The 24074-nt window shown below is 30.3% G+C and overlaps 5 protein-coding genes across 12 annotated transcripts; 2 read left to right on the forward strand and 3 right to left on the reverse strand.

Moving 5' to 3' along the window:
• Positions 1–897: 897 nt before the first annotated feature.
• ctrip (E3 ubiquitin-protein ligase ctrip) lies at positions 898–15700 on the forward strand. Its single transcript, XM_069125483.1, has 26 exons — positions 898–1313; positions 2446–2775; positions 2908–3216; positions 4210–4296; positions 6243–6594; positions 6684–6871; positions 6968–7141; positions 7267–7643; positions 7717–8001; positions 8099–8479; positions 8550–8722; positions 9633–9807; positions 9897–10125; positions 10616–10856; positions 10942–11347; positions 11411–11599; positions 11689–11874; positions 11959–12150; positions 12237–12442; positions 12520–12942; positions 13017–13269; positions 13345–13590; positions 13672–14001; positions 14095–14413; positions 14502–14751; positions 15514–15700. The coding sequence occupies exons 2-25, from the start codon at positions 2475–2477 to the stop codon at positions 14696–14698; spliced, it is 6219 nt and encodes a 2072-aa protein (XP_068981584.1). The 5' UTR covers positions 898–1313; positions 2446–2474; the 3' UTR covers positions 14699–14751; positions 15514–15700.
• A 1549-nt stretch (positions 15701–17249) lies between these two features.
• On the reverse strand, positions 17250–19172 carry LOC138186045 (transmembrane protein 256 homolog). Of its 3 annotated transcripts, XM_069125519.1 has the most exons (5): positions 19045–19170; positions 18843–18888; positions 18086–18239; positions 17764–17882; positions 17250–17693 (listed from the first exon to the last, which is right to left on the reverse strand). In XM_069125519.1, exons 3-5 carry the CDS (start codon positions 18195–18197, stop codon positions 17550–17552), a joined length of 375 nt encoding a protein of 124 aa, XP_068981620.1. In that variant the 5' UTR covers positions 18198–18239; positions 18843–18888; positions 19045–19170; the 3' UTR covers positions 17250–17549. The 3 variants fall into 3 exon arrangements, with proteins under 3 accessions (XP_068981620.1, XP_068981622.1, XP_068981619.1); XM_069125521.1 differs by lacking the exon at positions 18843–18888 and having other exon boundaries at positions 19045–19172; XM_069125518.1 differs by having other exon boundaries at positions 18843–19102.
• A 13-nt stretch (positions 19173–19185) lies between these two features.
• On the forward strand, positions 19186–23262 carry TTLL15 (tubulin tyrosine ligase-like 15). 6 transcript variants are annotated; one of them, XM_069125503.1, is made up of 5 exons: positions 19186–19578; positions 21149–21523; positions 21614–22797; positions 22876–23080; positions 23153–23262. In XM_069125503.1, the coding sequence occupies exons 2-5, from the start codon at positions 21509–21511 to the stop codon at positions 23249–23251; spliced, it is 1503 nt and encodes a 500-aa protein (XP_068981604.1). In that variant the 5' UTR covers positions 19186–19578; positions 21149–21508; the 3' UTR covers positions 23252–23262. The 6 variants fall into 6 exon arrangements, with proteins under 6 accessions (XP_068981604.1, XP_068981607.1, XP_068981608.1 ...); XM_069125506.1 differs by having other exon boundaries at positions 21373–21523; XM_069125507.1 differs by having other exon boundaries at positions 21376–21523.
• On the reverse strand, positions 20010–20635 carry RpS29 (ribosomal protein S29). Its single transcript, XM_069125525.1, has 2 exons — positions 20475–20635; positions 20010–20115 (listed from the first exon to the last, which is right to left on the reverse strand). Exons 1-2 carry the CDS (start codon positions 20534–20536, stop codon positions 20010–20012), a joined length of 168 nt encoding a protein of 55 aa, XP_068981626.1. The 5' UTR covers positions 20537–20635.
• On the reverse strand, positions 22555–23992 carry LOC138186044 (tRNA-specific adenosine deaminase 2). The gene has a single exon (XM_069125517.1). It carries the CDS (start codon positions 23988–23990, stop codon positions 23481–23483), a length of 510 nt encoding a protein of 169 aa, XP_068981618.1. The 5' UTR covers positions 23991–23992; the 3' UTR covers positions 22555–23480.
• Positions 23993–24074: the final 82 nt, after the last annotated feature.

Raw genomic sequence — 24074 nt, forward strand, 5'->3', positions numbered from 1 at the left:
TCAGATTTTCAACCAATCGTAACGATGTGTACATACTTGCCGTGATCAAACAATAGAACCAGAATTCTACATTCGTTACGACATCGTAATAGTGAAGTTTACGTGTTTTCCTAGAAGATTTAAAAAGTGATGAAATAACAGTTTTATAATTGTTTCAACTTTCTATCTGTCTGTTTAATCTCAAAAACGTTTTATAATTATCATTTGACACGTTATCAGCAAATGCGTTTGTAATAGTTAAGATTGAGTTGACAAAACTATAAGAATTTTTTAAAAGTATTGAACAACGAATAACAAGCTTTTTGGTTTAATCTGTTACACCTCCATGTTATCATTAACGTACATTAATTTTATATACGTTGTTTTATCGCCGCTCTATAATTCTGTCTGCTTAACACATTTATTTATGATAACCTAATCATATTTATTTTGAATCCAAGCAGTGTTTAAGGTTTGACATGTCACATGTCACCCATTAGTGGAAATCGCATTTATTCGAGTCATGATTTCTTTTCTAATAGACAGATTTATGTTTATTTATAAAAATATATAAGTTCATTGTACTAGTTTGGAAAACATAAAAAGAAAAATTCTTTTGAGGTACTGTAACATAGCATATAATGTTACAGAACAACATATTGAATCACACACACACACGAATACACACGCGCATACGCATAGTACATATGCATATTATTGTGTATGTATCGTAGTATATGTCTATATATTATTACACGTATACTATTCTGTATACAATTATAGTATGTATATATAAATACATGTATATATACACATACATATATCTTAACCAGGGAATAATTATATATTTGAAGATTTCTCATTGATATTCAATCAATTGTTTGCAATTAATTTGGCACTACAAACGAAGAGAAAGTAAAAGTTGGTGTTTGAAAAAACTGCGGCAAGATGGCTATTCGCGCCGGTTTTGCGTCTGCTGTTCCGTTATGAATTGCGATTTCACTCCATGCGGGCACCGTGTTTTCGAACACACCTACGTTGAATTCATGTGTGACGTTTCCTGATGGGGGCGGAGCGTTCTCCAGCTTCCCAATTCTAACCAACCCGATCCCGATAGCCGTCGCATTCCGCTGAGTTGCTTCAGTGTGCCTCGGCAGTGCGTTTGGTGCGTTTTTTGGTGTGTGCTACTGCACATAGCCACTCACCAACGTACGTGCTTTGCGCGAGAATCCATTTTTGTGTCGTATGTAACAAGAAACGTTTGTGCTCATAAAAATCATCGACGAGAAGACATTTTCCTCGCGATGCTCTGGGCATGTTTATCCGACATTCAGGTAATCTTTATTCTGTAATTGAGAATTCTTTTCTTCTCTTCTATTCGTTTATTTTCTTCTTCTTCTTTTCCTTTTTGTCGAGGACCTGCATACCTAAGTAGGGTTCTCTTTTTCGAAGACCTAAACCTGAGGTCACACGGTAACGAGAGTGGAGAAACGAAAGATAGAAAGAGACGAAGAAAGAACTCGTCCTCCATTACTTGTTCACAAGCAAATGGTGGCTTGCTCACTTACGAGTCTTTGTTGTAATTATTTACGTCTTTCGTTGAATATCTTACGGTTGTACGGAATCTATTCGTGGCTTTGTTGCGACTATGTAATCCTAGTATTCTTAGAAGAGGTTCTATGATGTCAACGGCACAATTTTGCATTGACCATGATATTATAAACGGACACCAGTTGTACTGTTTGTTATGATTCTTGGGTTTGTTACTATCTCTTTCACCGTGAAGGAAAACATTAATTGCGCATCGCCTCTGCTGTATTATTTAGTCACGCTCCTCTTATCCAAGTGTCCATTGATTTATCGTAATAAGTGATTTCTGTTTAATCTATTTTATTGAAATTACATACACACACACACACACATTTTTTACTTTCAATGCATTATTTGTAAGTAGATATATATATTTCTTTGTTACATTTTTAAATAATAATACATTACTCTTTTAACATTTGTACAGGCTTTTATGTAATGAACATATTTAATGTGTTTTTTGTTAATATTTTTCTCTTTAAATAAACTATATTTTAATAATGAAAGTTAACTATAATAAAATATTTGTAAAAATGTTTATGAAAAAAAATTTAGGATAGTTGTAATTTCAACTATATCTTCTAATTTTAATCTTTATTATGTTATAAAACCTTATTTTCATGACAAATGTTAAAATTAGAATTACTTTTAATTTAGATTTATTATTCTGTTTGATATTTTTAATTCTAATTTCAATCTTAACTTAGATTATACTCTTGTTATTATATAATGAATGTGGTGCCAAGGATATTCACTATTTTATAATCACTTTGGGTTTCATTAAAATGATTATATGTTATAGAATTTTTACATGATATTTTATTAGTTTCTCATTTATTTAAAAAATTATAAGAAATATTTTCTTTTTTGTTGCAGACAGAATAGTGGCATGAGTCGATTAATCTATGGCAGATCAACAAGATCAGTTGTCATCAGGGGGGTCTGTAGAGACGGCCAGTGCTTCAGCAGACACCTCTAAGGTTAGAAGGAAGAGCTCTAGCAGTGGTAGTAGTGGTTATAGAAAACGACAAAGCACTGGTTCTATTCCTGTCACGTTAGAAGAAAAAAGACGTAGACAAACTATTGGTGATCCACAATCATCTGAAGTTTTTAATAATACTTCTTGTAAACATTCAAGTGAATCAACAGGAATTAGAACAAGAGGTGAATTTAAAGGTCATGGCAGTGGCTTAGAATCGTATCTAGGTAATTATATTTTTTTAAAACAATATGAACATAATCCTTACATATTGTTTCATTCTTTTACTATTATTTTAAATGTCGTGTTTATTAAAAATTGGTCATAATCCTAACTATAATCTATATTATTTTCTATAGATAATAATTGGAAGCCACAACATAAAGTACAGCAATCTAGCTATAATATTAGTGCGAACAGTACAAGAGCTCGTAGTGTTGCAAGAACTAGTTTGCCAGAGTTAAATTTAACAGCTATTGACTGTGTTGCATCAAGGACTCGGTCTCGTACGCCACAAAATCCACAAGCCACATCGCAAGGACATACTAGTTACAATTTATCAGTGTCCAGTGGTTACGATAGTAAAGAAGACTTAACATATAACAATTTGGTACCAACATCAACTACTACATCAGTTACTAGTCATCCATCCACATCAAGAACAAGAGGTTAGTGTATTTATTGGTTTTATATTAAAAAGTGTTGGTTGCAATGAGATGTGATGTGTGATTTGAGTGAACACATAATACAAATTAAACCAACTCTAAAAATGCATTTATTTTAATAATTTTTATTTTAAGAACGTATATAAATACATAAATCGTAACAATAATAACAGTAAGTAATAATTAATTAATTAACATATTTACCAATTATAATTAATTAATATGCATTTTCTGTAAATGGGCTCTTTTACTTTAAAAAATTAATCACCTTTAATGTAAATAAGATTTTATTATTTTAAGAACAATGAACTTATGGTTTTATATAATATGTATAATTAACATTACTTTTTAATTGTTTATGTACTAGCAATTCATTGTTATGTTAAATTTTTTATTTATAATGTTTTATAATTTGTAATGATTAATAAGAAATATGATAATTATCAGTTGCTTAACAGAATACTTAAATTAAGAAATATTTTCTGAAAATTTTGTTTTGTTAAAAAAAATTTAATATCTTTTTATTTATTATTAACAACATATACTTTTATTTTTTCTAACATACATTTTTTAAACAATTGTAATTATTTGTTAATGGAATTAATCAATAATAATTTTGAAGAACTAACCTTTTAAAATGTTCCGAAACAATTAAAATTAACTACATAAATGTTCTGTTCAAATAGACTTAAATAGAAATCCTTATAAACAAATTAAATAATAATATTACCTTTAAACACACACGAGTGAAAACAATAATGTTCGTATTCACAACATATATTTGATACAATAATATCATATAAATTTATTATCATGATCAACTAAAAAAATCTTTGCTCATATATTAAAAGAATGTGTTTTGCAACCTTCATTTAATGGAGTAGTAGGCTAAAGTATAGGGTAGTAAAACTAGGATTTGTTGATTCACAAATATCTTAAAATTAAAGAAAGAAAGTATTACCAAAATAAGAGTCATAGATCAGACTGTATCATTAGGCCTGAGGATGAGCGAATGTCTGGAAGGATTTGTGTCTGCTGTCAAAGCACTTTTTCCAATATCAACACAAACGTATCATCAAGAAGGTAAGCCTAAGGAGTACACACTTCGTACTACATTTTCTTACCCTTATTTTCTCTTAAAAATTCATGAGTAGATTTCTTTAAACGAATATAAATCATTATAAATCTGCTCTCTAAATTGGTTTTCCATACCCATATGCAAGTATATCATATATAAATGAGATCAAATTGTTTGTGTCAAATATGATTTATGCATGACATTATTTCTCCAGACATATATAAAATAAATATGGTTCTGATGTAAGTTATACATGTTTGTGCTATTTAAAATTTGATGGTAAAATTCCATATATATATATCTATATACATACATTTGTGTGTGTGTGTGTGTTTGTATGAAATTTATATATACATATAAATTCAAACACTCACTCAACATTGTTTTATTACTTGGAGATTTTGATGTGCAAATACTTCATGAGGTATGAAGATGGATCAAAAATATTAGCATAACAATTGAATAGAATATCATAAAAACAATTTAGTTATTCACAAATAAGACCATGCCTTAATACTCATACATATACATTGTACAAAATACAATTTTACTTCTATATTTAATGCAGTTTCTTGCAATTAAAAAGACATTTTTTTCATATTACAAAATGCAGCATTTATGTATGTATTAAATAATATATATACATATAATAAGATATATAATTATGTCTACAGTATGCATACAATTAGTAATGATTATTAATAAAATATATCAATTTCTATAGATTTATAAACATTATCTTAATGGTCCAAACTTTTACTAAAATAATTATTATTTTCAGTTTTGAAAATTACTAAGTATATTAAATTTATGTATCCAAATGTGCAATATAGCATGTGCAATATTTTCATTTAATTTAATGGGATGGATAGTGTCAAATTAATAAGGTAAATATAGTTCACTTGTGCTAATGTTGAGCAAAAATACATATTTTGTATATGCACTTTGTTAAAAGAAATATATACATATATATATAAACACATTTTGTATATTCTACAAAAGATGTACAAAGCCTTACATGCAGATATGGAAAATACCTATACAATATAACTATACATGAGTGTTATCTCTAATATTTCTTTCCTGTAATAATATGAAACTTATTGAATAGTATTTAATACAATAATCATATTTTAATGCTATAATTATACTGCAAATAATTATTTAAATATTATTAAATACTATCATTTCTTGAAAATTTAATGAAATAATCTATTTTATAAAATGAAAAATGTTTATAATTACTAAAGCATAAACATATGTCTGTATAAATCACATGTTTGTTCCTTCATAAATTTTTAGATATAAAGAAGGCATTTAACTTGTATTTTGCTTTAACTTTCGATTTTATGTGAAATTTATCCTAATATCCATTGTTTATCATTTTTATCACATATATACGTAACCTCCCAATCTACTTTGTTACTATATTTATAAATGTAATATTATCATTAATATGTGATATTATACATACTTTTTAATCCTTAAGATCATTTATGAAATCTGTAAAATGAATAAAAGCATGTGTTGTACATCTATTTAGGTTTAGCACAGGATTATCCCATGAACATGTGTAATACGAATATGTATGTAATTAACATAAATATCTATAAAAAGAAAATACATGCTTGAATAGGTTGTAGATTGCACAGAAGACAATGTACATATAGTATTATAAGTTATAACGTACTTATTATCAACTTTTAACTTGTGAAAATGCTTGATTCCTTGATAATTATGCACAAAAAACAATAATATCTAAAAAATTTGTTTTATGTGCACTAAAACATTATATATGTATGTTAACGTTTTTCCCTTTCTTGTTATCCAAAGTGGTAATGATTTTCAACGATAATCAAGTTTTAGAACATTTAAAAATCATTGCAAGTATTGAAGTCTTTATATATATAAATCATAATAATAATAATAGTAAAATGTTTCAATATTTTAGGGTCAAAATCCCACGGTGGTACAACCTGCGCGAGTAGCAGTGCGAGTAGTCAAGTTTTAAGTGTGAAGTCCAGCATCAGAGTGGGTAACGCAGCCAGTAATTCTGTGGAGAGTGGTGGGGGGGCGTTGGCACATGACGGGGCAGGCACTAGTGGCATCGCCACAGCCACTGCCAATCCACCTGTGTCTGCCACCGCCACTGCCAACCCTGCACACCCTCATCCTGCGCACAAGCATATATTACGATCTCGCGCAAAATTATCCAGTGACTATAAAGATCTGTCAAGTATTAACAAAACTTCAGGAAAGCATCATAAAAAAGATACTACAACAGGCACCTGTTCAAGCTCCAGGTAATTGATTGCTTAAAAATGATTATTATGTTTTGAGTGTCATGATGTTTAATGTATCTTATCACAACTATAACGTTTTATTCGAACAGACATCGCTCTTCATCACGTGCAAGAAAAGCAGTGATAGAAGGAGGTTCAGGAGGAAGTGTAATGCCAGGTACTGACTCTTTGACTAATAGTACCACCCCAACAACTGTTTCATCTGCAGTTTCTAGTAGTCAATTAGTATCCACAACTGGAGAAGACGAATTGGCATCCACTGCTACGTCTGCCACTGGTAAGTTCCTTATATACAAGATGGTCCACAACAAATGTTACAAGTCATAACTCTTTTTTCAAGAAGTTAGTGTTACAATATCATTTTTTTATTAAGCAAGTGGAGGACCATCCGGAATGTCAGGGACTACTGGAGACAGTGAAAGTGATGATGGGGAAGTTGGGAGGTTGCAAGCATTACTTGAAGCTAGAGGTTTACCTCCTCATGTGTTTGGTGCATTAGCACCACGAATGCAGCATTTGTTAAATAGAAGTATGGGTGCAAGTTCTGGTAATGTTCTTTTCTTTGCAAATTCTACTCTTTCTTATTTCATTTTTTCATTTTATATTTTCATTTTTATTAAAAGCAATTTTTTAAATAAGTATTATGTTTAGAAAATAATTTTATAATTCTAGCTGCTAAAGCACAACAGTTACTGACTGGTTTGCAAGCTGTTGATGATGAAGGAGAACAGCTACAAGCTGTTATTGGAATGGGTGAAATTCTTGTTATGGGAAATGAAGATACATTAGCTGGCTTTCCTGTGAAACAAGTGGTTGCAGCATTAATAAATTTACTCGGAATAGAACATAATTTTGTAATAATGACACACGCATGTCGTGCTCTTACTTACATGATGGAAGCTTTACCCCGATCGTCAACAGTTGTGGTTGACGCTGTTCCAGTGTTCTTACAAAAACTAGAATCTATCGAATGTATGGACGTAGCAGAACAGTGTTTAACAGCGCTAGCTATGCTTTCTCGAAGACATAGCAAAACTATTTTACATGCGGTATGCGTAGTATTAATTCATTGACGATCAATTTAAAACGAATGTTGTTTCTTATTAACACGTCTATTTTTAGGGAGGAGTATCAGCTTGTTTAAAATTTGTCGATTTTTTTAATATCACAGCACAACGAGCTGCATTAACGATTACAGCAAACTGTTGTCAAAATCTTCATCCTGATGATTTTCACTTAGTAGCTGATAGTTTACCTTTATTAACAAGTAGATTGACAAACCAAGATAAGAAAAGTGTTGAGTGTGTTTGTCAAGCATTTAGTCGATTAGTTGATAGTTTTCAACACGATCCAGTGACTTTACATAAAATTATCAATGCAGAACTTCTTCAAAACTTACAACAGTTGGTAAGAGAAATACTTATTTTCTATTATTATTTTTCTTAATAATGTAATGTTTTATGAACTTTATTACTAAAGATATATGCATTTTCCTATATTTTAGCTTATGATTACCCCACCTGTTAACAGCATTGGTAATTTCATAACAGTGTTGCGAATGCTCTCTGTGATATCAAATCGCTGTCCTGATTTGGCACAGCTGCTTCTGCAACAGAATATAGCTTTCACATTAAGTTATCTTTTAACTGGATCATTAGAAGTGAAAACGGAAGATGTAGAATTAGTGCCGCGATCTCCGCAAGAGTGGTTTGAAATCACTTGCTTGATTGAAGAACTCATGCCTTCTTTACCAACAGATGGCATATTTAGTGTAAATAGTTTACTTGAAAGGACCAGTAATCAACAAGAAAATGTTCATTGGGAATGGCGCGATGAAAGACATTGCTGTCATCCATTTAGCACTATTGATTCTAGAATCATTGAGGTATTGTAATCATACTTGATTAAACATAAAAAATCAAATATGTAGAGTAAAATGACAATGTCTTCTTCAGATGGCATTTCAGAATGGCGAGGATGAGATTTGTTTGTCCTCTTTAGGACGAACTTATACGATAGATTTGACTGTGATGAAACAAATTAACGAAGATATTGGGTTAGCAAGGAGCATTTTTCGCAGAGTGAATGCGCATCCTACAGAAGGCAAAAGTCCTACATGTTCATCTAAGTAAAAATATATTAATATCTTTATGAATTAAGATATGTTAACACTTAGCCAACCGAACGGGGAGATCTCTCTTTTTGACTTTAGCAATGCGTTTTTTCTTTTTTTTTTTATAAAGTAGAGTGTATAATAAAATACACCAATTTAGTGGTGTTAAAATTAATTAAAAAGTTACATTATCAGTTATGACTAAATAAAGTTATAATCAAATGATACCACACTGTAAAAAAAATATTAAAATGCATTATGAATTTTTAATTGCATTTTATTTTTATTTTTAATTGAATTTGTTACTTATCTTTAGTCATCTTTAATGTTTTTAATTTTATCTATATTTTTTTATATTTTTAATATATACTTTTAATTTGATGTTTTATATAAACAATATGTGAACTTGTTAAACAAAATCATTACCGCAAAATATAATTGACCACTTAAATAATTTTTAGATTTCTTTGTTTTCTAAGTAGTGAACATTAGTCCTCGATACTTGAAAAAATACGGGTATAGGATGGCTTGTCCATTGCAGTGAGAAACTTATAGCTCGCTGTGGCGCGTGCGGTTGGTTAAATGTTAACACTCTGGGGACCGGAGACACGAATTCGCGTCTTTCATACTTCATGCGGTATCCTATAAAAATGTTAACTATTGTTAAATAAAACAGTAAAAAAAATGCAATGGATCCTATAAACGAAACGTTATGAAACTGTTCTTATATTACATGATTGAATAATACGAAACCATTATCAATATATTAGATATTGGTCGTTTTGAATCTTTTCCGATCGCTCCAAATACACCTGGGAATTCAGGCTATGTGCTTGTCAGAGCAACCGGTCTCCAGAGTGTTAATATTCAAAATGAATTTTTCACAAGTTTTAGGTATTATAATTCGTATTATAAATTCTTGTAGCATGGATGTTGTACCTCCAGTAATTGAAACAAATGAATGGTTAGTATCGTTTATTCGAACGTTATTCTCTGTGTTATATGAAGTCTACAGTAGTTCTGCTGGTCCTGCTGTAAAATGTAAATGTCTCCGAGCTCTGTTACGTATGGTCTATTATGCCTCGACAGATTTACTTAAGGTAAGTGTATATGAGCTAAATGAGAATACTATTATATTTTTTAAATTGTTCATCATTGTTTAGAATCTCCTTTATTATTATTAATACAGGACGTTTTAAAAAATCAAGTGGTATCATCACACATAGCGGGTATGCTAGCGTCTCAAGATTTACGAATTGTTATTGGAGCTCTGCAGATGGCAAGTATATTAATGAAAAGACTACCACAAGTATTTGGGGTTCATTTTCATCGTGAGGGCGTTTTACATCAAATACGTCAACTAGCTGATCCTGAAGTACCTCTTGGTGTTTCACCACCCAAGTGTCCTTCTAGTACTGGTAATCTGCCTATATATATATATATATATATATATATATATATATATATATATATATATGTATATATGTATGTATTATATTTATTATATATTATATTATATTATAATATACAGGATGGTTGGTAACTGGTGGTACAAGCGGAAAGGGGGTGATTCTACGCGAAAAAAGAAGATATAGAATAAAAATTTTTTTTTATTTTTCTTTTTTTTTTTTCTTTTTTAATTTTTCCATTGAGACAACGATCTACAGTGAGATCCGTTATAAACGTACCGCACGCGTATCGAGCGAAAATTCAAAGTCGATTTTCTCGAAAACAAAGCCTCAAACGAAAAATTTTTATTCTATATTTTTGACTTATTTTTTCGCGTAGAATCACCCCCTTTTCGCTTGTACCACCAGTTACCAATCACCCTGTATATATATTACGGTACTTATTACGTTACAAAATATATGATTTAACATTTATATTTTTCATTTTTACCTTTCTTAGGTACATCATTACCAAGCCCACAGCCAGGTCCGTCTAATACGTCGCTTTGTTCCACCACGATGTTTTCTTCTAGTAATGCTACATCTCCAATTGCTTCTCCATCAACGAATGGTAATATATTATTCGGTACGATTGCAACATGTCAGTTGAAATCAAATATCTCTGCATCGATGGAAACGCATACTAGAAATGAATTAAACTCTACTGTAGATGATGTAACTACACCACAAAGTGCTCATTTGTACGTGTATGCAACACTAAGATATCTTGAAAAAATATCTTATACTGTGGATGTAGTATATTATTTACATTAAATATTTTATTAGGAGAATTGGAGATGTCCTGAAAAGGAAACGACACAATAAGAAGGGTCGATTTTCTAGACTTGGCGGTACTACGCCACAACAAACTCAGCAACCCGAGTCGCTTTTTACTGGTTTCGCTCCCAAAAATAATCGTTTCTTAGGAAATCTTAATCCTGCTAGATGGGGTCGAAAATCATCGTCTTCAAGTTCTGCTAGCGATAAAAGGGATACAAGTTCATCGACAAGTTTGTCAAAGCCGCCTAGTAATTCAAGTTTAACAGGAGGTAACCGAGACAAGGCTAAAGCATGGGTACGTGATCAAGCTGCTCAATTTTTGGCTCGATACCAGGATGACGCTCCATGTACACATCCTGCAATGACAGTCCTCTCAAGACTTACTGCTGCCATACAACGGCTACAATCAAATGTAAATATCTTTAGATATAAGTATGCAATATTTAACATTCATTAATTGAAAATGCATTTATAGGAACTTGATGAAATGTTATCAGCACTTACTGAATTACGAGATATAGTACTGGAAAGTGATATATCTCCATTTGAAATGAATTATAGCGGTCTCATCAAAGCTCTGCTAAACTACCTCACAACTACGGATGCACCTGGTAATCGTTATGATCGCCTTCGTATGTTCTGGAAATTATTTGCAGAATCAACAGTAAGTAAAATGAATTATTTTACATTTTAATAGTTTATATTGGAGACTTCCTTTGAGGCACATTCTTATTATAAATCTTTAATTTTTAGATGTGTCAAGATAATAACATTACCGACTTCAATCCTGGAGCATTTGGTGCTCTAGTAACAAAATTGAATAGTTGTGTTGCACAGTTGGAACAATTTCCTGTAAAAGTACACGATTTACCAGCAGGATCTGGGGCTGGTCGTGGAGGCACTAGTGCTCTTAAGTTTTTCAATACACATCAACTCAAGGTAGAGTATTTAATTTTCAAATAACAATAGTATTTTAACTTGAATAACAGTAATAATTTAATTTGAATAATTGTGATTTTGTAGTGTAATCTTCAACGACATCCAGATTGTAACAACTTAAAACAGTGGAAAGGAGGTACTGTTAAGATAGATCCTCTTGCATTAGTACAAGCAATTGAACGTTATTTAATGGTTCGTGGATATGGTAGAATACGAGAGGCTGAATCTATGCTTAGTGATGACGATAACAGTGAAGATGATATAGATGATACATTGGTAATATTTGTATATGTATATACATTTATACCCATTTTTGAATTAATAAGTAACAATATTTTGAATTTATATTATTAATTTTATAGGCAGCAGTAGTTATAAGTCAAGGGTCAGCGAAACATAAACTCCAGTTTTTAATTGGAGATGAAGTACTGCCTTTTAATATGACTGTTTATCAAGCTGTTAGGCAATTTGGTTGTACTGGTATGGATCATTCTGAAGCAGAAGCTGATGGTGAACCACCACTTGGCCACGATGCTGTATGGGTACAAACTCATACAATTTATTATAGGTAATTTTTAATTTTTACCCCTTCTTTTTATAGCAAATAAGGAAAGTAAATGATCCAAATAATTTTTATTCGTTTAGACCTGTACCCGAGGAAGAAACTACAACGTCGCCAAAACCAGGATCAAGTTCACAGGGTAGTAGCCGCAAAGGCAAAGGAAAAAGTACAAAGATCAGTTCAAAACGAAAAGAGGATAATTTATGGCTTGAAGGAGTAGTCCCTGCACAACGATGTCCACTTGATTCTTATTTGTTACCTACTTTACCATCTTCAGTTACTATTACTGATGCTTCATTGGATGGTTTATGTCTATTACGTCTTCTACACGCTTTAAATCGTCATTGGAGTGTTTTATTTCCTTATCTAAAGGGTTTAAATTTACTTTCTCCACAAGACTTTATCAATAATAAAATAGCCGCAAAAGCAAGTCGGCAGCTACAAGATCCTTTAGTGATCATGACTGGAAACTTACCTTTGTGGTTACAACAAATTGCTACAGTGTGGTAAGTACTGCGAAATTCATAATAGTTTACTAATATCAGTTTTGCTCAATTATTATATTTTCAATCGTTTACAGTCCATTCTTGTTTCCGTTTGAGACAAGACAGTTGTTACTTTACGCAACATCGTTTGATCGAGACAGAGCTTTGCAGCGTCTTTTAGATTCCGCTCCAGAATTATCGGGATCTGACAGTCAAGAACGTGTTACTCCACGTTTAGAACGAAGAAAGCGAACCATTTCTAGAACTGATATTCTCAAGCAAGCAGAATTAGTTATACAAGACTTAGCATCTAGCAAAGCCTTACTTGAAGTGCAATATGTCAATGAGGTTTATTTTGTATACTTTTTATATAGTTTATTTTTCATGTTATTTTCACAGTACTTTATAATTATTGTTTTGCAGGTTGGTACCGGTCTTGGTCCAACATTGGAATTCTATGCTCTAGTCTCCCAGGAATTACAGCGTGCTGACCTTGATCTTTGGCTTGGTAGTTCAAATCCTACAGAATCAGGTTATATTAATGTTTCGCAAGGACTTTTCCCAATGCCGATTGCGTGGAATACTAAAGTGTCCCATCTTGCAAAACTTAAAACAAAATTCAAGTTCCTTGGAAAATTTATGGCGAAAGCGATATATGATTCAAGAATGGTACAAATTTTTATTTCGTTGATTAAGTTAGGACTTGCGATGTTATCATCGAGTTACATCTTTATTTGTATAATTTTTTAGTTGGATTTGCCATTCAGTTTAACCTTCTATCGATGGTTATTGGGAGAAGAACATATGCTAACGTTAGCTGATTTAGCACATGTGTGTCCTGATGTACATCGAACTCTTAGCAGATTACAAGAAGTTGTTAGACAAAAGGAAACAATTGAGAAGGATCAAACATTAAGGCCACATGAGAAAGCAAAACTAATAGACTCGTTAAATTTAGATGGCTGTTCAATTTCTGATCTTAGCCTTGTTTTTGAATTACCGGGTTATGAGAACATCGAATTGAGGAAAGGTGGAGGTGAAGTGCCCGTTACCATTTATAACTTGGATCAATATATCAAGGTACTTCTATTATAATGATTTGAACGTTAATGTATGAACTTATTTGATATTTTTTTCTATTATTAATTTCATACTTTAAAATTGATTGTTTAGTTGGTGGTACATTGGTTCTTATACGAAGGTGTCTTCAGACAAATGGAAGCATTTAGGGAAGGATTTGAATCTGTATTCCCACCATCACAGCTGAAACTATTCTTCCCTGAAGAACTTGAAGCTGTGTTCTGTGGACATGCGCAATCAGGTGGACAATGGGATGTAAAAACGCTTTCAGAGTGTTGCAGGACAGATCATGGTTATACACCAGATTCTCGTGCTATTCGTTTTCTATTTGAAGTTATGTCAAAATACAACAGTGAAGAACAAAGACAGTTCGTTCAATTCGTCACAGGTTCACCTCGGTTACCAGTTGGAGGTAAGTTCTTATTACTTTATGTAATGATATTTACTATATTCAAATAAATTTAAAAGAAAAATGTAAAAAATAAAATGTTATGTTACAGGTTTCAAGAGTTTAACACCACCGCTAACGATAGTGCGTAAAACGTTCGATCCGTCTATGAACACAGACGATTTCTTACCATCCGTAATGACTTGTGTTAATTACTTAAAACTGCCTGATTACACAACATTAGAAATAATGCGGGAAAAGTTGCGAATAGCTGCACAAGAAGGACAACATTCGTTCCACCTTTCCTAGAAACGGATGGAAAACCGGCGCGCCATTTGCTCTTTTGCTATCACATTGTCCAGGTTGAACAAAATTCTTCAGACACCATTTAAAATATCTAAAAAAAAGGCTACGTTTTGTTCGAAACTCAGTAATCGTACATTTGCACTTTATATAAGCTTTTTTCGAAGATATCTTTTTCTTGATTTTGGTGAAAATTCATTTAAATAAATTCTAATTTGATGTTTATCTTTTTACTTATAAACATAGATTGTGATATATTTTCTCATCAAAAAAAAGTGCAAAAATATTAGCTCTACCATATGAGTTTTCTCTTGTGGTATTATGAACCAGGTAGCGTGGGAGCAGCCTTGTTCTAGGAAACTTATCTTTGATGTGTTACAATAATTAATAAAAGTTGTAAATATAGTTTAATATGCGCAAGTCTATATAAATACTTTATATTATATAATAGTGACAAAAAAATGATATTGCTATGAGACACCATGCTAATTAAATATAATTTAGTCTGAGGGGACATCTATTAGATATAAGTAAATTTTATATCAGTGGTGCATTTAGCATCGCCATAAATCACAAATCAAGATCAATGAAAGAATAAAACTGCGCTAATGATGTAACTCATGTTTCATCATCATAGAAATATAATAACTCCGAATATAATTGCGTGTTTACGATTATCGTTTTAATTTCGTAATCGATCTCTTTGTGTTCGCTGCTTAGTTTTCAGTATGCGAGCACTGCGCGAATTGACGTGCAACACTCCTATATTTAAGTTCATTCGATGTATCACTAATTAAACTTATTTGATATTTTTATTCTAGGTAAGATAGTCCAATTAATACTTTACTTAGCTGTGTAAGAATGCAGCCAACATCGTCAGATCAAGTCATCATAATGATATATGAATCGAAGAAAATTCTTATATCCACTTATTTACAGGCGAAGTATCTATTTATGAAACATGTACGACAACTGTATAATACGAAATAGAATGGATATAAAAATCAGCGAAGCTGGTGTATCAAATGGATTATACAAGGTACATTACTTTCTTATGTCTCTGTAGAAATGTGATTCTATACAAAAATGATAAAAATATGAATTGATCAAAAGTAGAAAAGGAATAAGACGGAATTATTTGTTTTACATTTATATTTTGTACCATTGTTTGAGATGATCAATATATACATACATCACTTTTTGATTTTTATTTTTATATACATGGAACTTAATCGGTGAATTAGCGATTACATTAATTGATATTATATATAACCATCGTTTTGATTTTGAACACTTAGCCAACCGCGCGCGCCACAGCGAACTATGTTTCGCACCGCAATGGACAAGCCAACCTATACGCTGTCCGCCGCGCATTTTTTGAAGTATCGAGGCGAAGACTAATATTCATTATTTAAAAAACAAAGAAAACTAAAAAAATTATTTAAGTGGTCAATTATATTTTGCGATAATGATTTTGTTTAACGATCTCATATATTGTTTATACAAAACATCAAATTAAAAGTATATATTAAAGGTATAAAGAAATATAGGTAAAATTAAACACATTAAGCGTTTGAGTTTCAGGGGTCTTTGAACAAAACAGGGTCGAATAATCCCGAACAGCGCTATAATGCTTGTTTTAATCGATTGCGAAGAGAAACAAACGGCGCAATAACGCTCGTCATATTTGTTATCTTCTTGAAATATGTCTATATTATTATATATGCGTACTATTAGTTTATAAATATTTCAAGTTTCGTTCAATAAAAATTATTGAGAAGATAACAATGAAATACAAAATACCATCAGTCATCCGTAGCGTTCAAATGTACTGGAACTTTTCGACACAAAATCTAAACAACGCGATCGGGCTGCTTGGGACTCAAACGGTTAAAGATGACTAAAGATAAATAACACGCCTTGAATGTGAAATTAAAAATTCATAATGCATTTTAATATTTTTTTACAATGTGGTATCGTTCGATTATAACTTTATTTAGTCATAACTGATAGTGTAACTTTTTAATTAATTTTAACACCACTAAATTGGTGTATTTTATTATATACTGTACTTTATAAAAATAGAAAAAGTGGCGCAATTAATTAGGAAAAAAAAAGAATACACGTTGCACGAGTCAAAAAGGGTGATCTCCCCGTTCGGTCACGTAGCGATGTACTTCACAGAGGAGAGATCTCCCTATTCGGTTGGCTAAGTGTTAAAAGTAGCAGGATTACTTTAAAGTTCCATTTCAGTTTTACAATATTTTTTTAACGTTATATTATAAAAATTATTTACAACCTGATATTTATACTTTATAATTTTTATGTATTTTATGATAAAACGTAAAACGTTATATTTTTGCATTACATTTCTAATACAAATAACGATGGATTATAACTGGTAATGTATACATAATATAAAACAAAAATCGTTCATAAAGTATCCAGGATACAGGTTAGGAATACAATTATAATGTATAATAGTTTAGGGTATTATCTAAACATACATCAGTAATATTATGAATCAGTAATATTATGAAAAGTACATTTATATCAATTCATTAGCATAAACACATTTTAATTTTATTTAGATCATATTATATTTCTTTAGCAATTTTCAATAAATGAAAATACAAATGTTGCTTGCCGACGAAATATTTCTTCTAATTAACAATATTTCGTAAGTAACATGCATAATATAAAAAATGGTTTCATCTTATGAAAAAGTAGTTTATTTCAAAGTAAATCCAATTATTAGTAATTATTTTTATATGCAGTAATTAGAAACTTCTTTTATGCGTGTTAGCTTCCTTCTCTTCTTCACATATATTATTACATTCCTATGTTTTTTAATATTTTAAATACACATGCTTAACCATCCTAGTATGAAACATATACCACCTACTGGTGTTAATCTATTGTATCGTTTGTCACCAGTGAATGCAGAATAATAGCAAGTCCCACAGAACAGTGCTATTCCAAAAAATAGGAATGTTGCAGTCTAAACGATATAATAATAAATATAATAATACAAATAATTGATATTAATATTTCACAAAAATTGAACATACCACATAAGGTGATCTGCAAAGAGGTAATCCTAACATTGCTAATGTATGAATAAAATGATAACGACTTGCAGTTTCAAATACTTGCTTTCGATCTACTTTCTCATGTTCTGGATATTCCTCTGAAATCATAATGAATCATAAAAAATTATTTTGTTTATAAAAACCATACTAAAAAATGTAAAATTTATTCTTTAACATGCTTAAAAAGCTTGTTAATAAAATGTTCTTCGTAGAGTTAATTAAAATATAAATTTTCTTTAATACATGCAGAATATTGCAATTGTATTAAATTAAAAAACTGCAACAATTTTTTGAATCTTACTATGAGAACCATAAGCACCAAGAATTGTGGCTGCAGCACCACTAAATGCAGCAAGTTTAACAAATGGTCCTGTAGCTGCAGCCAACTTCCATAAGGGCACTGGTGGTGGCATTTTTACTTCTATTCTTGGTTTTAAACCTAATTGCTTTGGTACCTGATAACAATTTCTCTTTGATAAAAGATTTATATCTTACATAAATCTAAAAATTTGTGTTGGCAGAAATCAACACATTATAAAGCTAAGTTTATACACAAAGATTTATATATTATTAGAGCAAAGAATAACAATGTTTAATGTAACCTGTAATTATACAAAATTAAAGATCTACTGTACTTAACAAAAATATCCTAAAAATGATAATGCATTACAGTAATAATATTACATGATAATATGTAATATTATCCAAAAATTTTTATAACAAGAAAATGCTAGAAATGTTAGATAACTATTAACTTCTTTTTCATTTCAATAATTTATTGCTCTCAATTATGAAGTTCCAATTTTGACAACTACCAATTATTATATCAATATAAAATAGGCATTCAATAGGTTAAAAATTTAATCTATTATAATTTACAATAGATAAAATAAATGTTTTAGTACTTTTATATTGTATTGTAAATATTTATAACTTAATGTTTTAGTTCTGTCATTAATTTAATAGTGTTCAAACATTTTAATTGTAGTAAAGCACTATAAATACTTATTATCATTATTCTCTATTCTTATTATTGTTAATCTTTTTTTATAACTTACTGCTTCAATCGATTCCCAAATGTACGATGCTGTTTGTCCAATTAAACTAACATGAGTTTGCGGATTTAAATAGTACATAGCTTTCATGCATTTACTAACGTAAGTATACAAATACTATTTATTTTACTTAAAATTTATATCAATAGACAATCCTGCTAAGTTATAAGAGCTATTCAGTTTATATTATTAATTTGTATCCTACCTACTGAATCGAGTCAAAAAATCAGATAGATCAGATTACACTATCGTCAAAAGTAAACAATACTATGTGATCTATGGGCATAGGAATATAGAAGCCGAGCAATAACTCAGCAACAGGAGATGGTGCAGTTACCAGCTAGTGGGGAATGTGATACTTGGAATCGCATTAGTGATTGGTTGTATTCACGCAAGCGCAATTTTATTTTCATCGGGTAAAAGTGAATCAATGTAACTAGTATATTTTCTCCTTCTGACATACATCATTGAGTCAGTGATCAATGATGAATACGATTCCAAGCACCATGTGAGCTTATTTCCCGCTCCTCGGAAATGGTTTCACATACCACGTCGGTCCATATATTCCTAATATGATCAAAATCTAGAGGAATTAAATCATATTTCATATTCATAATTCTGATAAATTATGAAATAAAAACCTGCTATTCGAAGATTTATCTGAGCTGGATTGGACACGTACATTTTAATTAAATTCATCAGATTTAATAGCTGAGATCAAATATTTTTATCTGTTACTGTTAGTAACAGTCTACGTAAACCATAATCCTAAACTAATAACTACCAGTCAATAGCTGCATATATCATAACGTGAACGGATATATTTAAAGATCGCTAGATTTGGAAAAATAAAAAAAAGCATCAATGTATCAAAAGTTATATTTTAAAAGATATTAGCTAATTTTAGGTAACATGTCACATATCTATTATAGTCTTATACAATATTTTACTAGAAAACCTAATGTTTTAATCTTAATTTAGTTATAATATATTAAAATTAATGATACAAATATATTTAGTAGAAAAAATTAATTTTATTGTATCTCATACATTCATTTCATTATTCCCATACGTTAATCCAGCTGTAAATAAAAAGAGATTGATTTAGATACAATATTTAATTGCTATATATATTAGAAATATATCTGTAGACATAGAAGAATTCAAAATTTATACCTTTTTGAAGCCAATATCGGCAGCATATTCCCTGAAGCACTGCCTACAAATGTTTAATCCATATTTTCTTATCAAACCATGCCTGTTAGCACAAGCACGACTGTAAAATAGCATAATATGATTAATTACACATTAAAAGAACGCTATTATAAATAGACTACGGCAGTCTAATAATAAGTATAAATACTATGCATAATACATACTACATTGAGGTTATGGTCGAAAAATGTAGAAATGATATTTTCAAGCAAGATATGAATTTTTTTTTAATTATAGTGATAATAAAGTAGTTCATATTTTCAAATTATCTTAAATAACCTACACTAAAAGCTATAAAAATATCTTCTTTTACTGAGAAAACATAAACGTGGACACACGGTCTATTGCATGTATGTAACTTTATGATATAAATTGATTTGTCTACAATTTAAAAATATAACACAAAATACTAATACTTACCAAGATCTAGATCCTTGTCCATATTTGCGTGGATGTGAGTACCAAATGTTTTGGAATCCCATGTTTGACTTACCACACAATTCGTTTGCAACAAAAATCGAAATAGCAGGAAATGGTCAGAAACCTCTGCAACGCAACATTACACACACTAGCGTACTCTAGAACGATTCCCGCCAATGTTTGAATGTTCCTCAATATAAACATCACATAACATCAAAAAGAACTTGTACTTATTACATATCTTTATTGTTATAATATACATATATACTATACAACCTAACCCCAATCAAAAAGAACTTGTACTTATTACATATCTTTATTGTTATAATATACATATATACTATTATTATTATTAAATTGCGGATATTAATGCAAATTTATACTTTTATGAACTGTCATTTATAACAATGGAACTTAGCAGAAACTATTCCACATTGTAAGTATCCTGTACTTTGTTACATTTTTAAGTTTTCTATAAATACATAAAAACCCGCAGTCTAATTTTTATATAAAAATATGTACATTTAGTATATGTATATTATAAAAGGTAAGTGTACGATTTCGTTGTACAGTAATACCTTACTAACTAACTATTTTCTTGCCTTTTAACTAACCGTTGCCAGAACTTTCTCTCTACCCTATTCATACTGAACCAGAATTTCTTATGCATATAGAAAGGTACTCGTTTGCTAAGTGACCAAATTCGGTTTCGCGGCCGGTTATCGAGACAATATACCTTAATTGTAAAATAAAGAACATTTACTATTGGGAAGTGAATTTCTTCGCATTTTATTTCTTTTTAAATTATTTACAAAATGTAAGGTATTTGAAGAATAAAATCTAACACAGGTTCTATGTATAGAAACCGGTACTAAGAAAGTATGTTCTCATTAAAAAGCAGGTGGTATAGCGGGGAAAACTACAACGGTACTTACATCAAGCTAGAACTCAGTAGTGGGGACACGAATATATTGTGAGCCATACCATCCTGCGGACTATTATTAACAAATAGTATTAAAATTATATGTTTAATCATGTCTAGTAAACAGGTTTGTTCATTTTTTTAATAGTTGCATGATTATTTAAATTACTTTGATAAATTGAAATAACCAGTTCAAAAACTTCATTTACTTTTACAGAATGTTAATGAATGTACAATATATACCCAAATGATGAACTTAAAAGTGAAAACACTTTTAAATATATTTTTATATTCTATAACAGGTCCAATAATTTTATATTGTTTCTTGTCCTTTTTATTCTACCATGAAAACTTAAGAAATACGCAATTAAGTACGGCAGAAATAAAAGAAAAGAATCCATTATATCGAGTATACACGAAAAGTAACGATACTGAATATTTAAAACATGTATTTCTTGTATTGGAACGTTTGGGATTTAAACAAACCAATGATGCATTTAATTGGGATTTATTGTGGGCACATGACTACCCATTTAGAAGTTTAAGTTCTAGCTTAAAGAAGTTAAAAGCTCATCAACGTGTTAATCATATTCCCGGTTGCGGATATATTACGAATAAGGTGGATTTATCAACCGCGGAAGGTCGCTACATTTTACCAGCATTTAAGATACCAGAACAAAGCAGCGAATTTCTTTTGTATGCTAATCAGCATCCAGAAAAGATGTTTGTACAAAAATCGAATGATCATCGGGGTATTAGCATAAAAAATGTGAGCGATATAAATGTTACAGAAACTGGATCTTTTGTACAAGAATTTATACAGCGACCATTTCTCATAGATGGATATAAATTTGATATTGGAATATACACCGTGATCACATCCGTTGATCCCCTTAGAGTATATATATACAAAGGTGATGTGCTCTTTAGATTTTGTCCTGTAAAATATTATCCATTTGACCCTGAAGTTTTAGACAAATACATAGTTGGCGATGATTACTTGCCGATTTGGAATGTTCCATCTTTGAAACATTATTATACTAAATTGAAGTTTTCAATGAAAGATTCGTTCGACGCATATGTACGTATGCAAGCGAAAGATCCTGAAAAAGTTTGGAGTGGTGTACGCGAAGCAATCAGAGAAATTACTTTGTCAAAAGAGATTTATATTAAAGAAGCTATAAAACGTTTCGGAAATGGAAGAAATTTTTTCGAGTTAATTAGAGTCGATTTTGCACTTGATGAAAATTTAAATGTTTATACCATGGAGGCAAATATGTCTCCAAATTTATCTTCAGCGCATTATCTGCCAAATCAATTGCTTTACGAACAAGTTATATTTAACTTATTTTCGTTAGTTGGTATAGGGCAAAGAATCAGGAAAGATTCTTTGAAAATAAGGTCTTATAAATTTTATATTACAATTAAGTTAACAATCTTTTAAAATAATATAACATTGACTAATGTTTACATTTACAGGAACAGAATGGAGGAAGAAATGGAAGTATCTGAGAAGAATATAATGGTTTTGCCAGAACTTTGCATAGAATGTAATGACTGTTTTCGTGTAGAATGTCAGTTATGTAGCCCATGTTTCACACCTGAAACTAAATTGATTTTATCTCAAAGTTATTTGGAAAATCAGAATAAAATGGATTTTCAAAGAATCTTTCCACCTCCCATAGTAAGTTGTTTTTAAGAATAGATATTTATTTTATTTAATGTGGATTAAATAAATATTAATCATCATTTGCAGACAAAAAATATGATATTAAAAGATTACACAATAAAAAATCAATTACTTGTCAGATGGTATCAAGGCAAGTGTGAATTAGATCATTCATGGTGTTCATAACTACATTTTTTTGGAATTTATTTCTTCATAAATAAGTACAAAATAAACAAGGCCACTACATGTATATAAAACAATTTGCTCTACTGGCAATGTACAATTATTAATACATAATATTTTATATAAAATTGATTTGTTTATGTATCATATTATAAATCAAAGTAGAAACTAAAATGTTTTTTAGTAATGAATTATAATTAAACAAAAAATGAATTTATTAAATTTGTAATATTTATGTGTCCTTTTTTTTACGGTCTTTTTTAAATTTTGATTCAGGTACATTTGGATTTGTTCCTTTATAAAATTCTTTTAACAATGTCATTGCTTCAGTACCTTTGATACCTCCTATTATCTTTGTTCTTGAATTATAAAGTTTTGGTACTTCAAAAACACTTACACATCCACCAAAACGATCGTTTCCACAACCATATATGATGTTACGTACCTGTAGTTGACATAATGCAGATGTACACATTATACATGGTTCTACAGTAACAATAACATCAGTATCATAAAAAACATTTTTATAGCTTAAATCTTTCATGTTACAGGACTGTAAAACTTGATCTATACAATTTATTTCTGCATGTCGAGTTGCATTACGAGTTTCGTTAACTGTATTATTACCTGTAGCAATGACATCATTGTTATATATAAATAAACAGCCAACTGGAACTTCACCAGATTTTAGTGAATCATTTGCCTTTTGTAGAGCAACATTCATCCAACTTAAAAAGTCCATTGTATTTCTTTTATGTTTTAATAACTTAAATTTGACAAATTTTCATAGAAAAATTACCAAATACACACATACACACACATATAC

This window comes from Bombus flavifrons, chromosome 13, assembly GCF_040668555.2.
Source record: "Bombus flavifrons isolate JBK064 chromosome 13, iyBomFlav1_principal, whole genome shotgun sequence".
NCBI classification, from domain to species: domain Eukaryota; kingdom Metazoa; phylum Arthropoda; class Insecta; order Hymenoptera; family Apidae; genus Bombus; species Bombus flavifrons.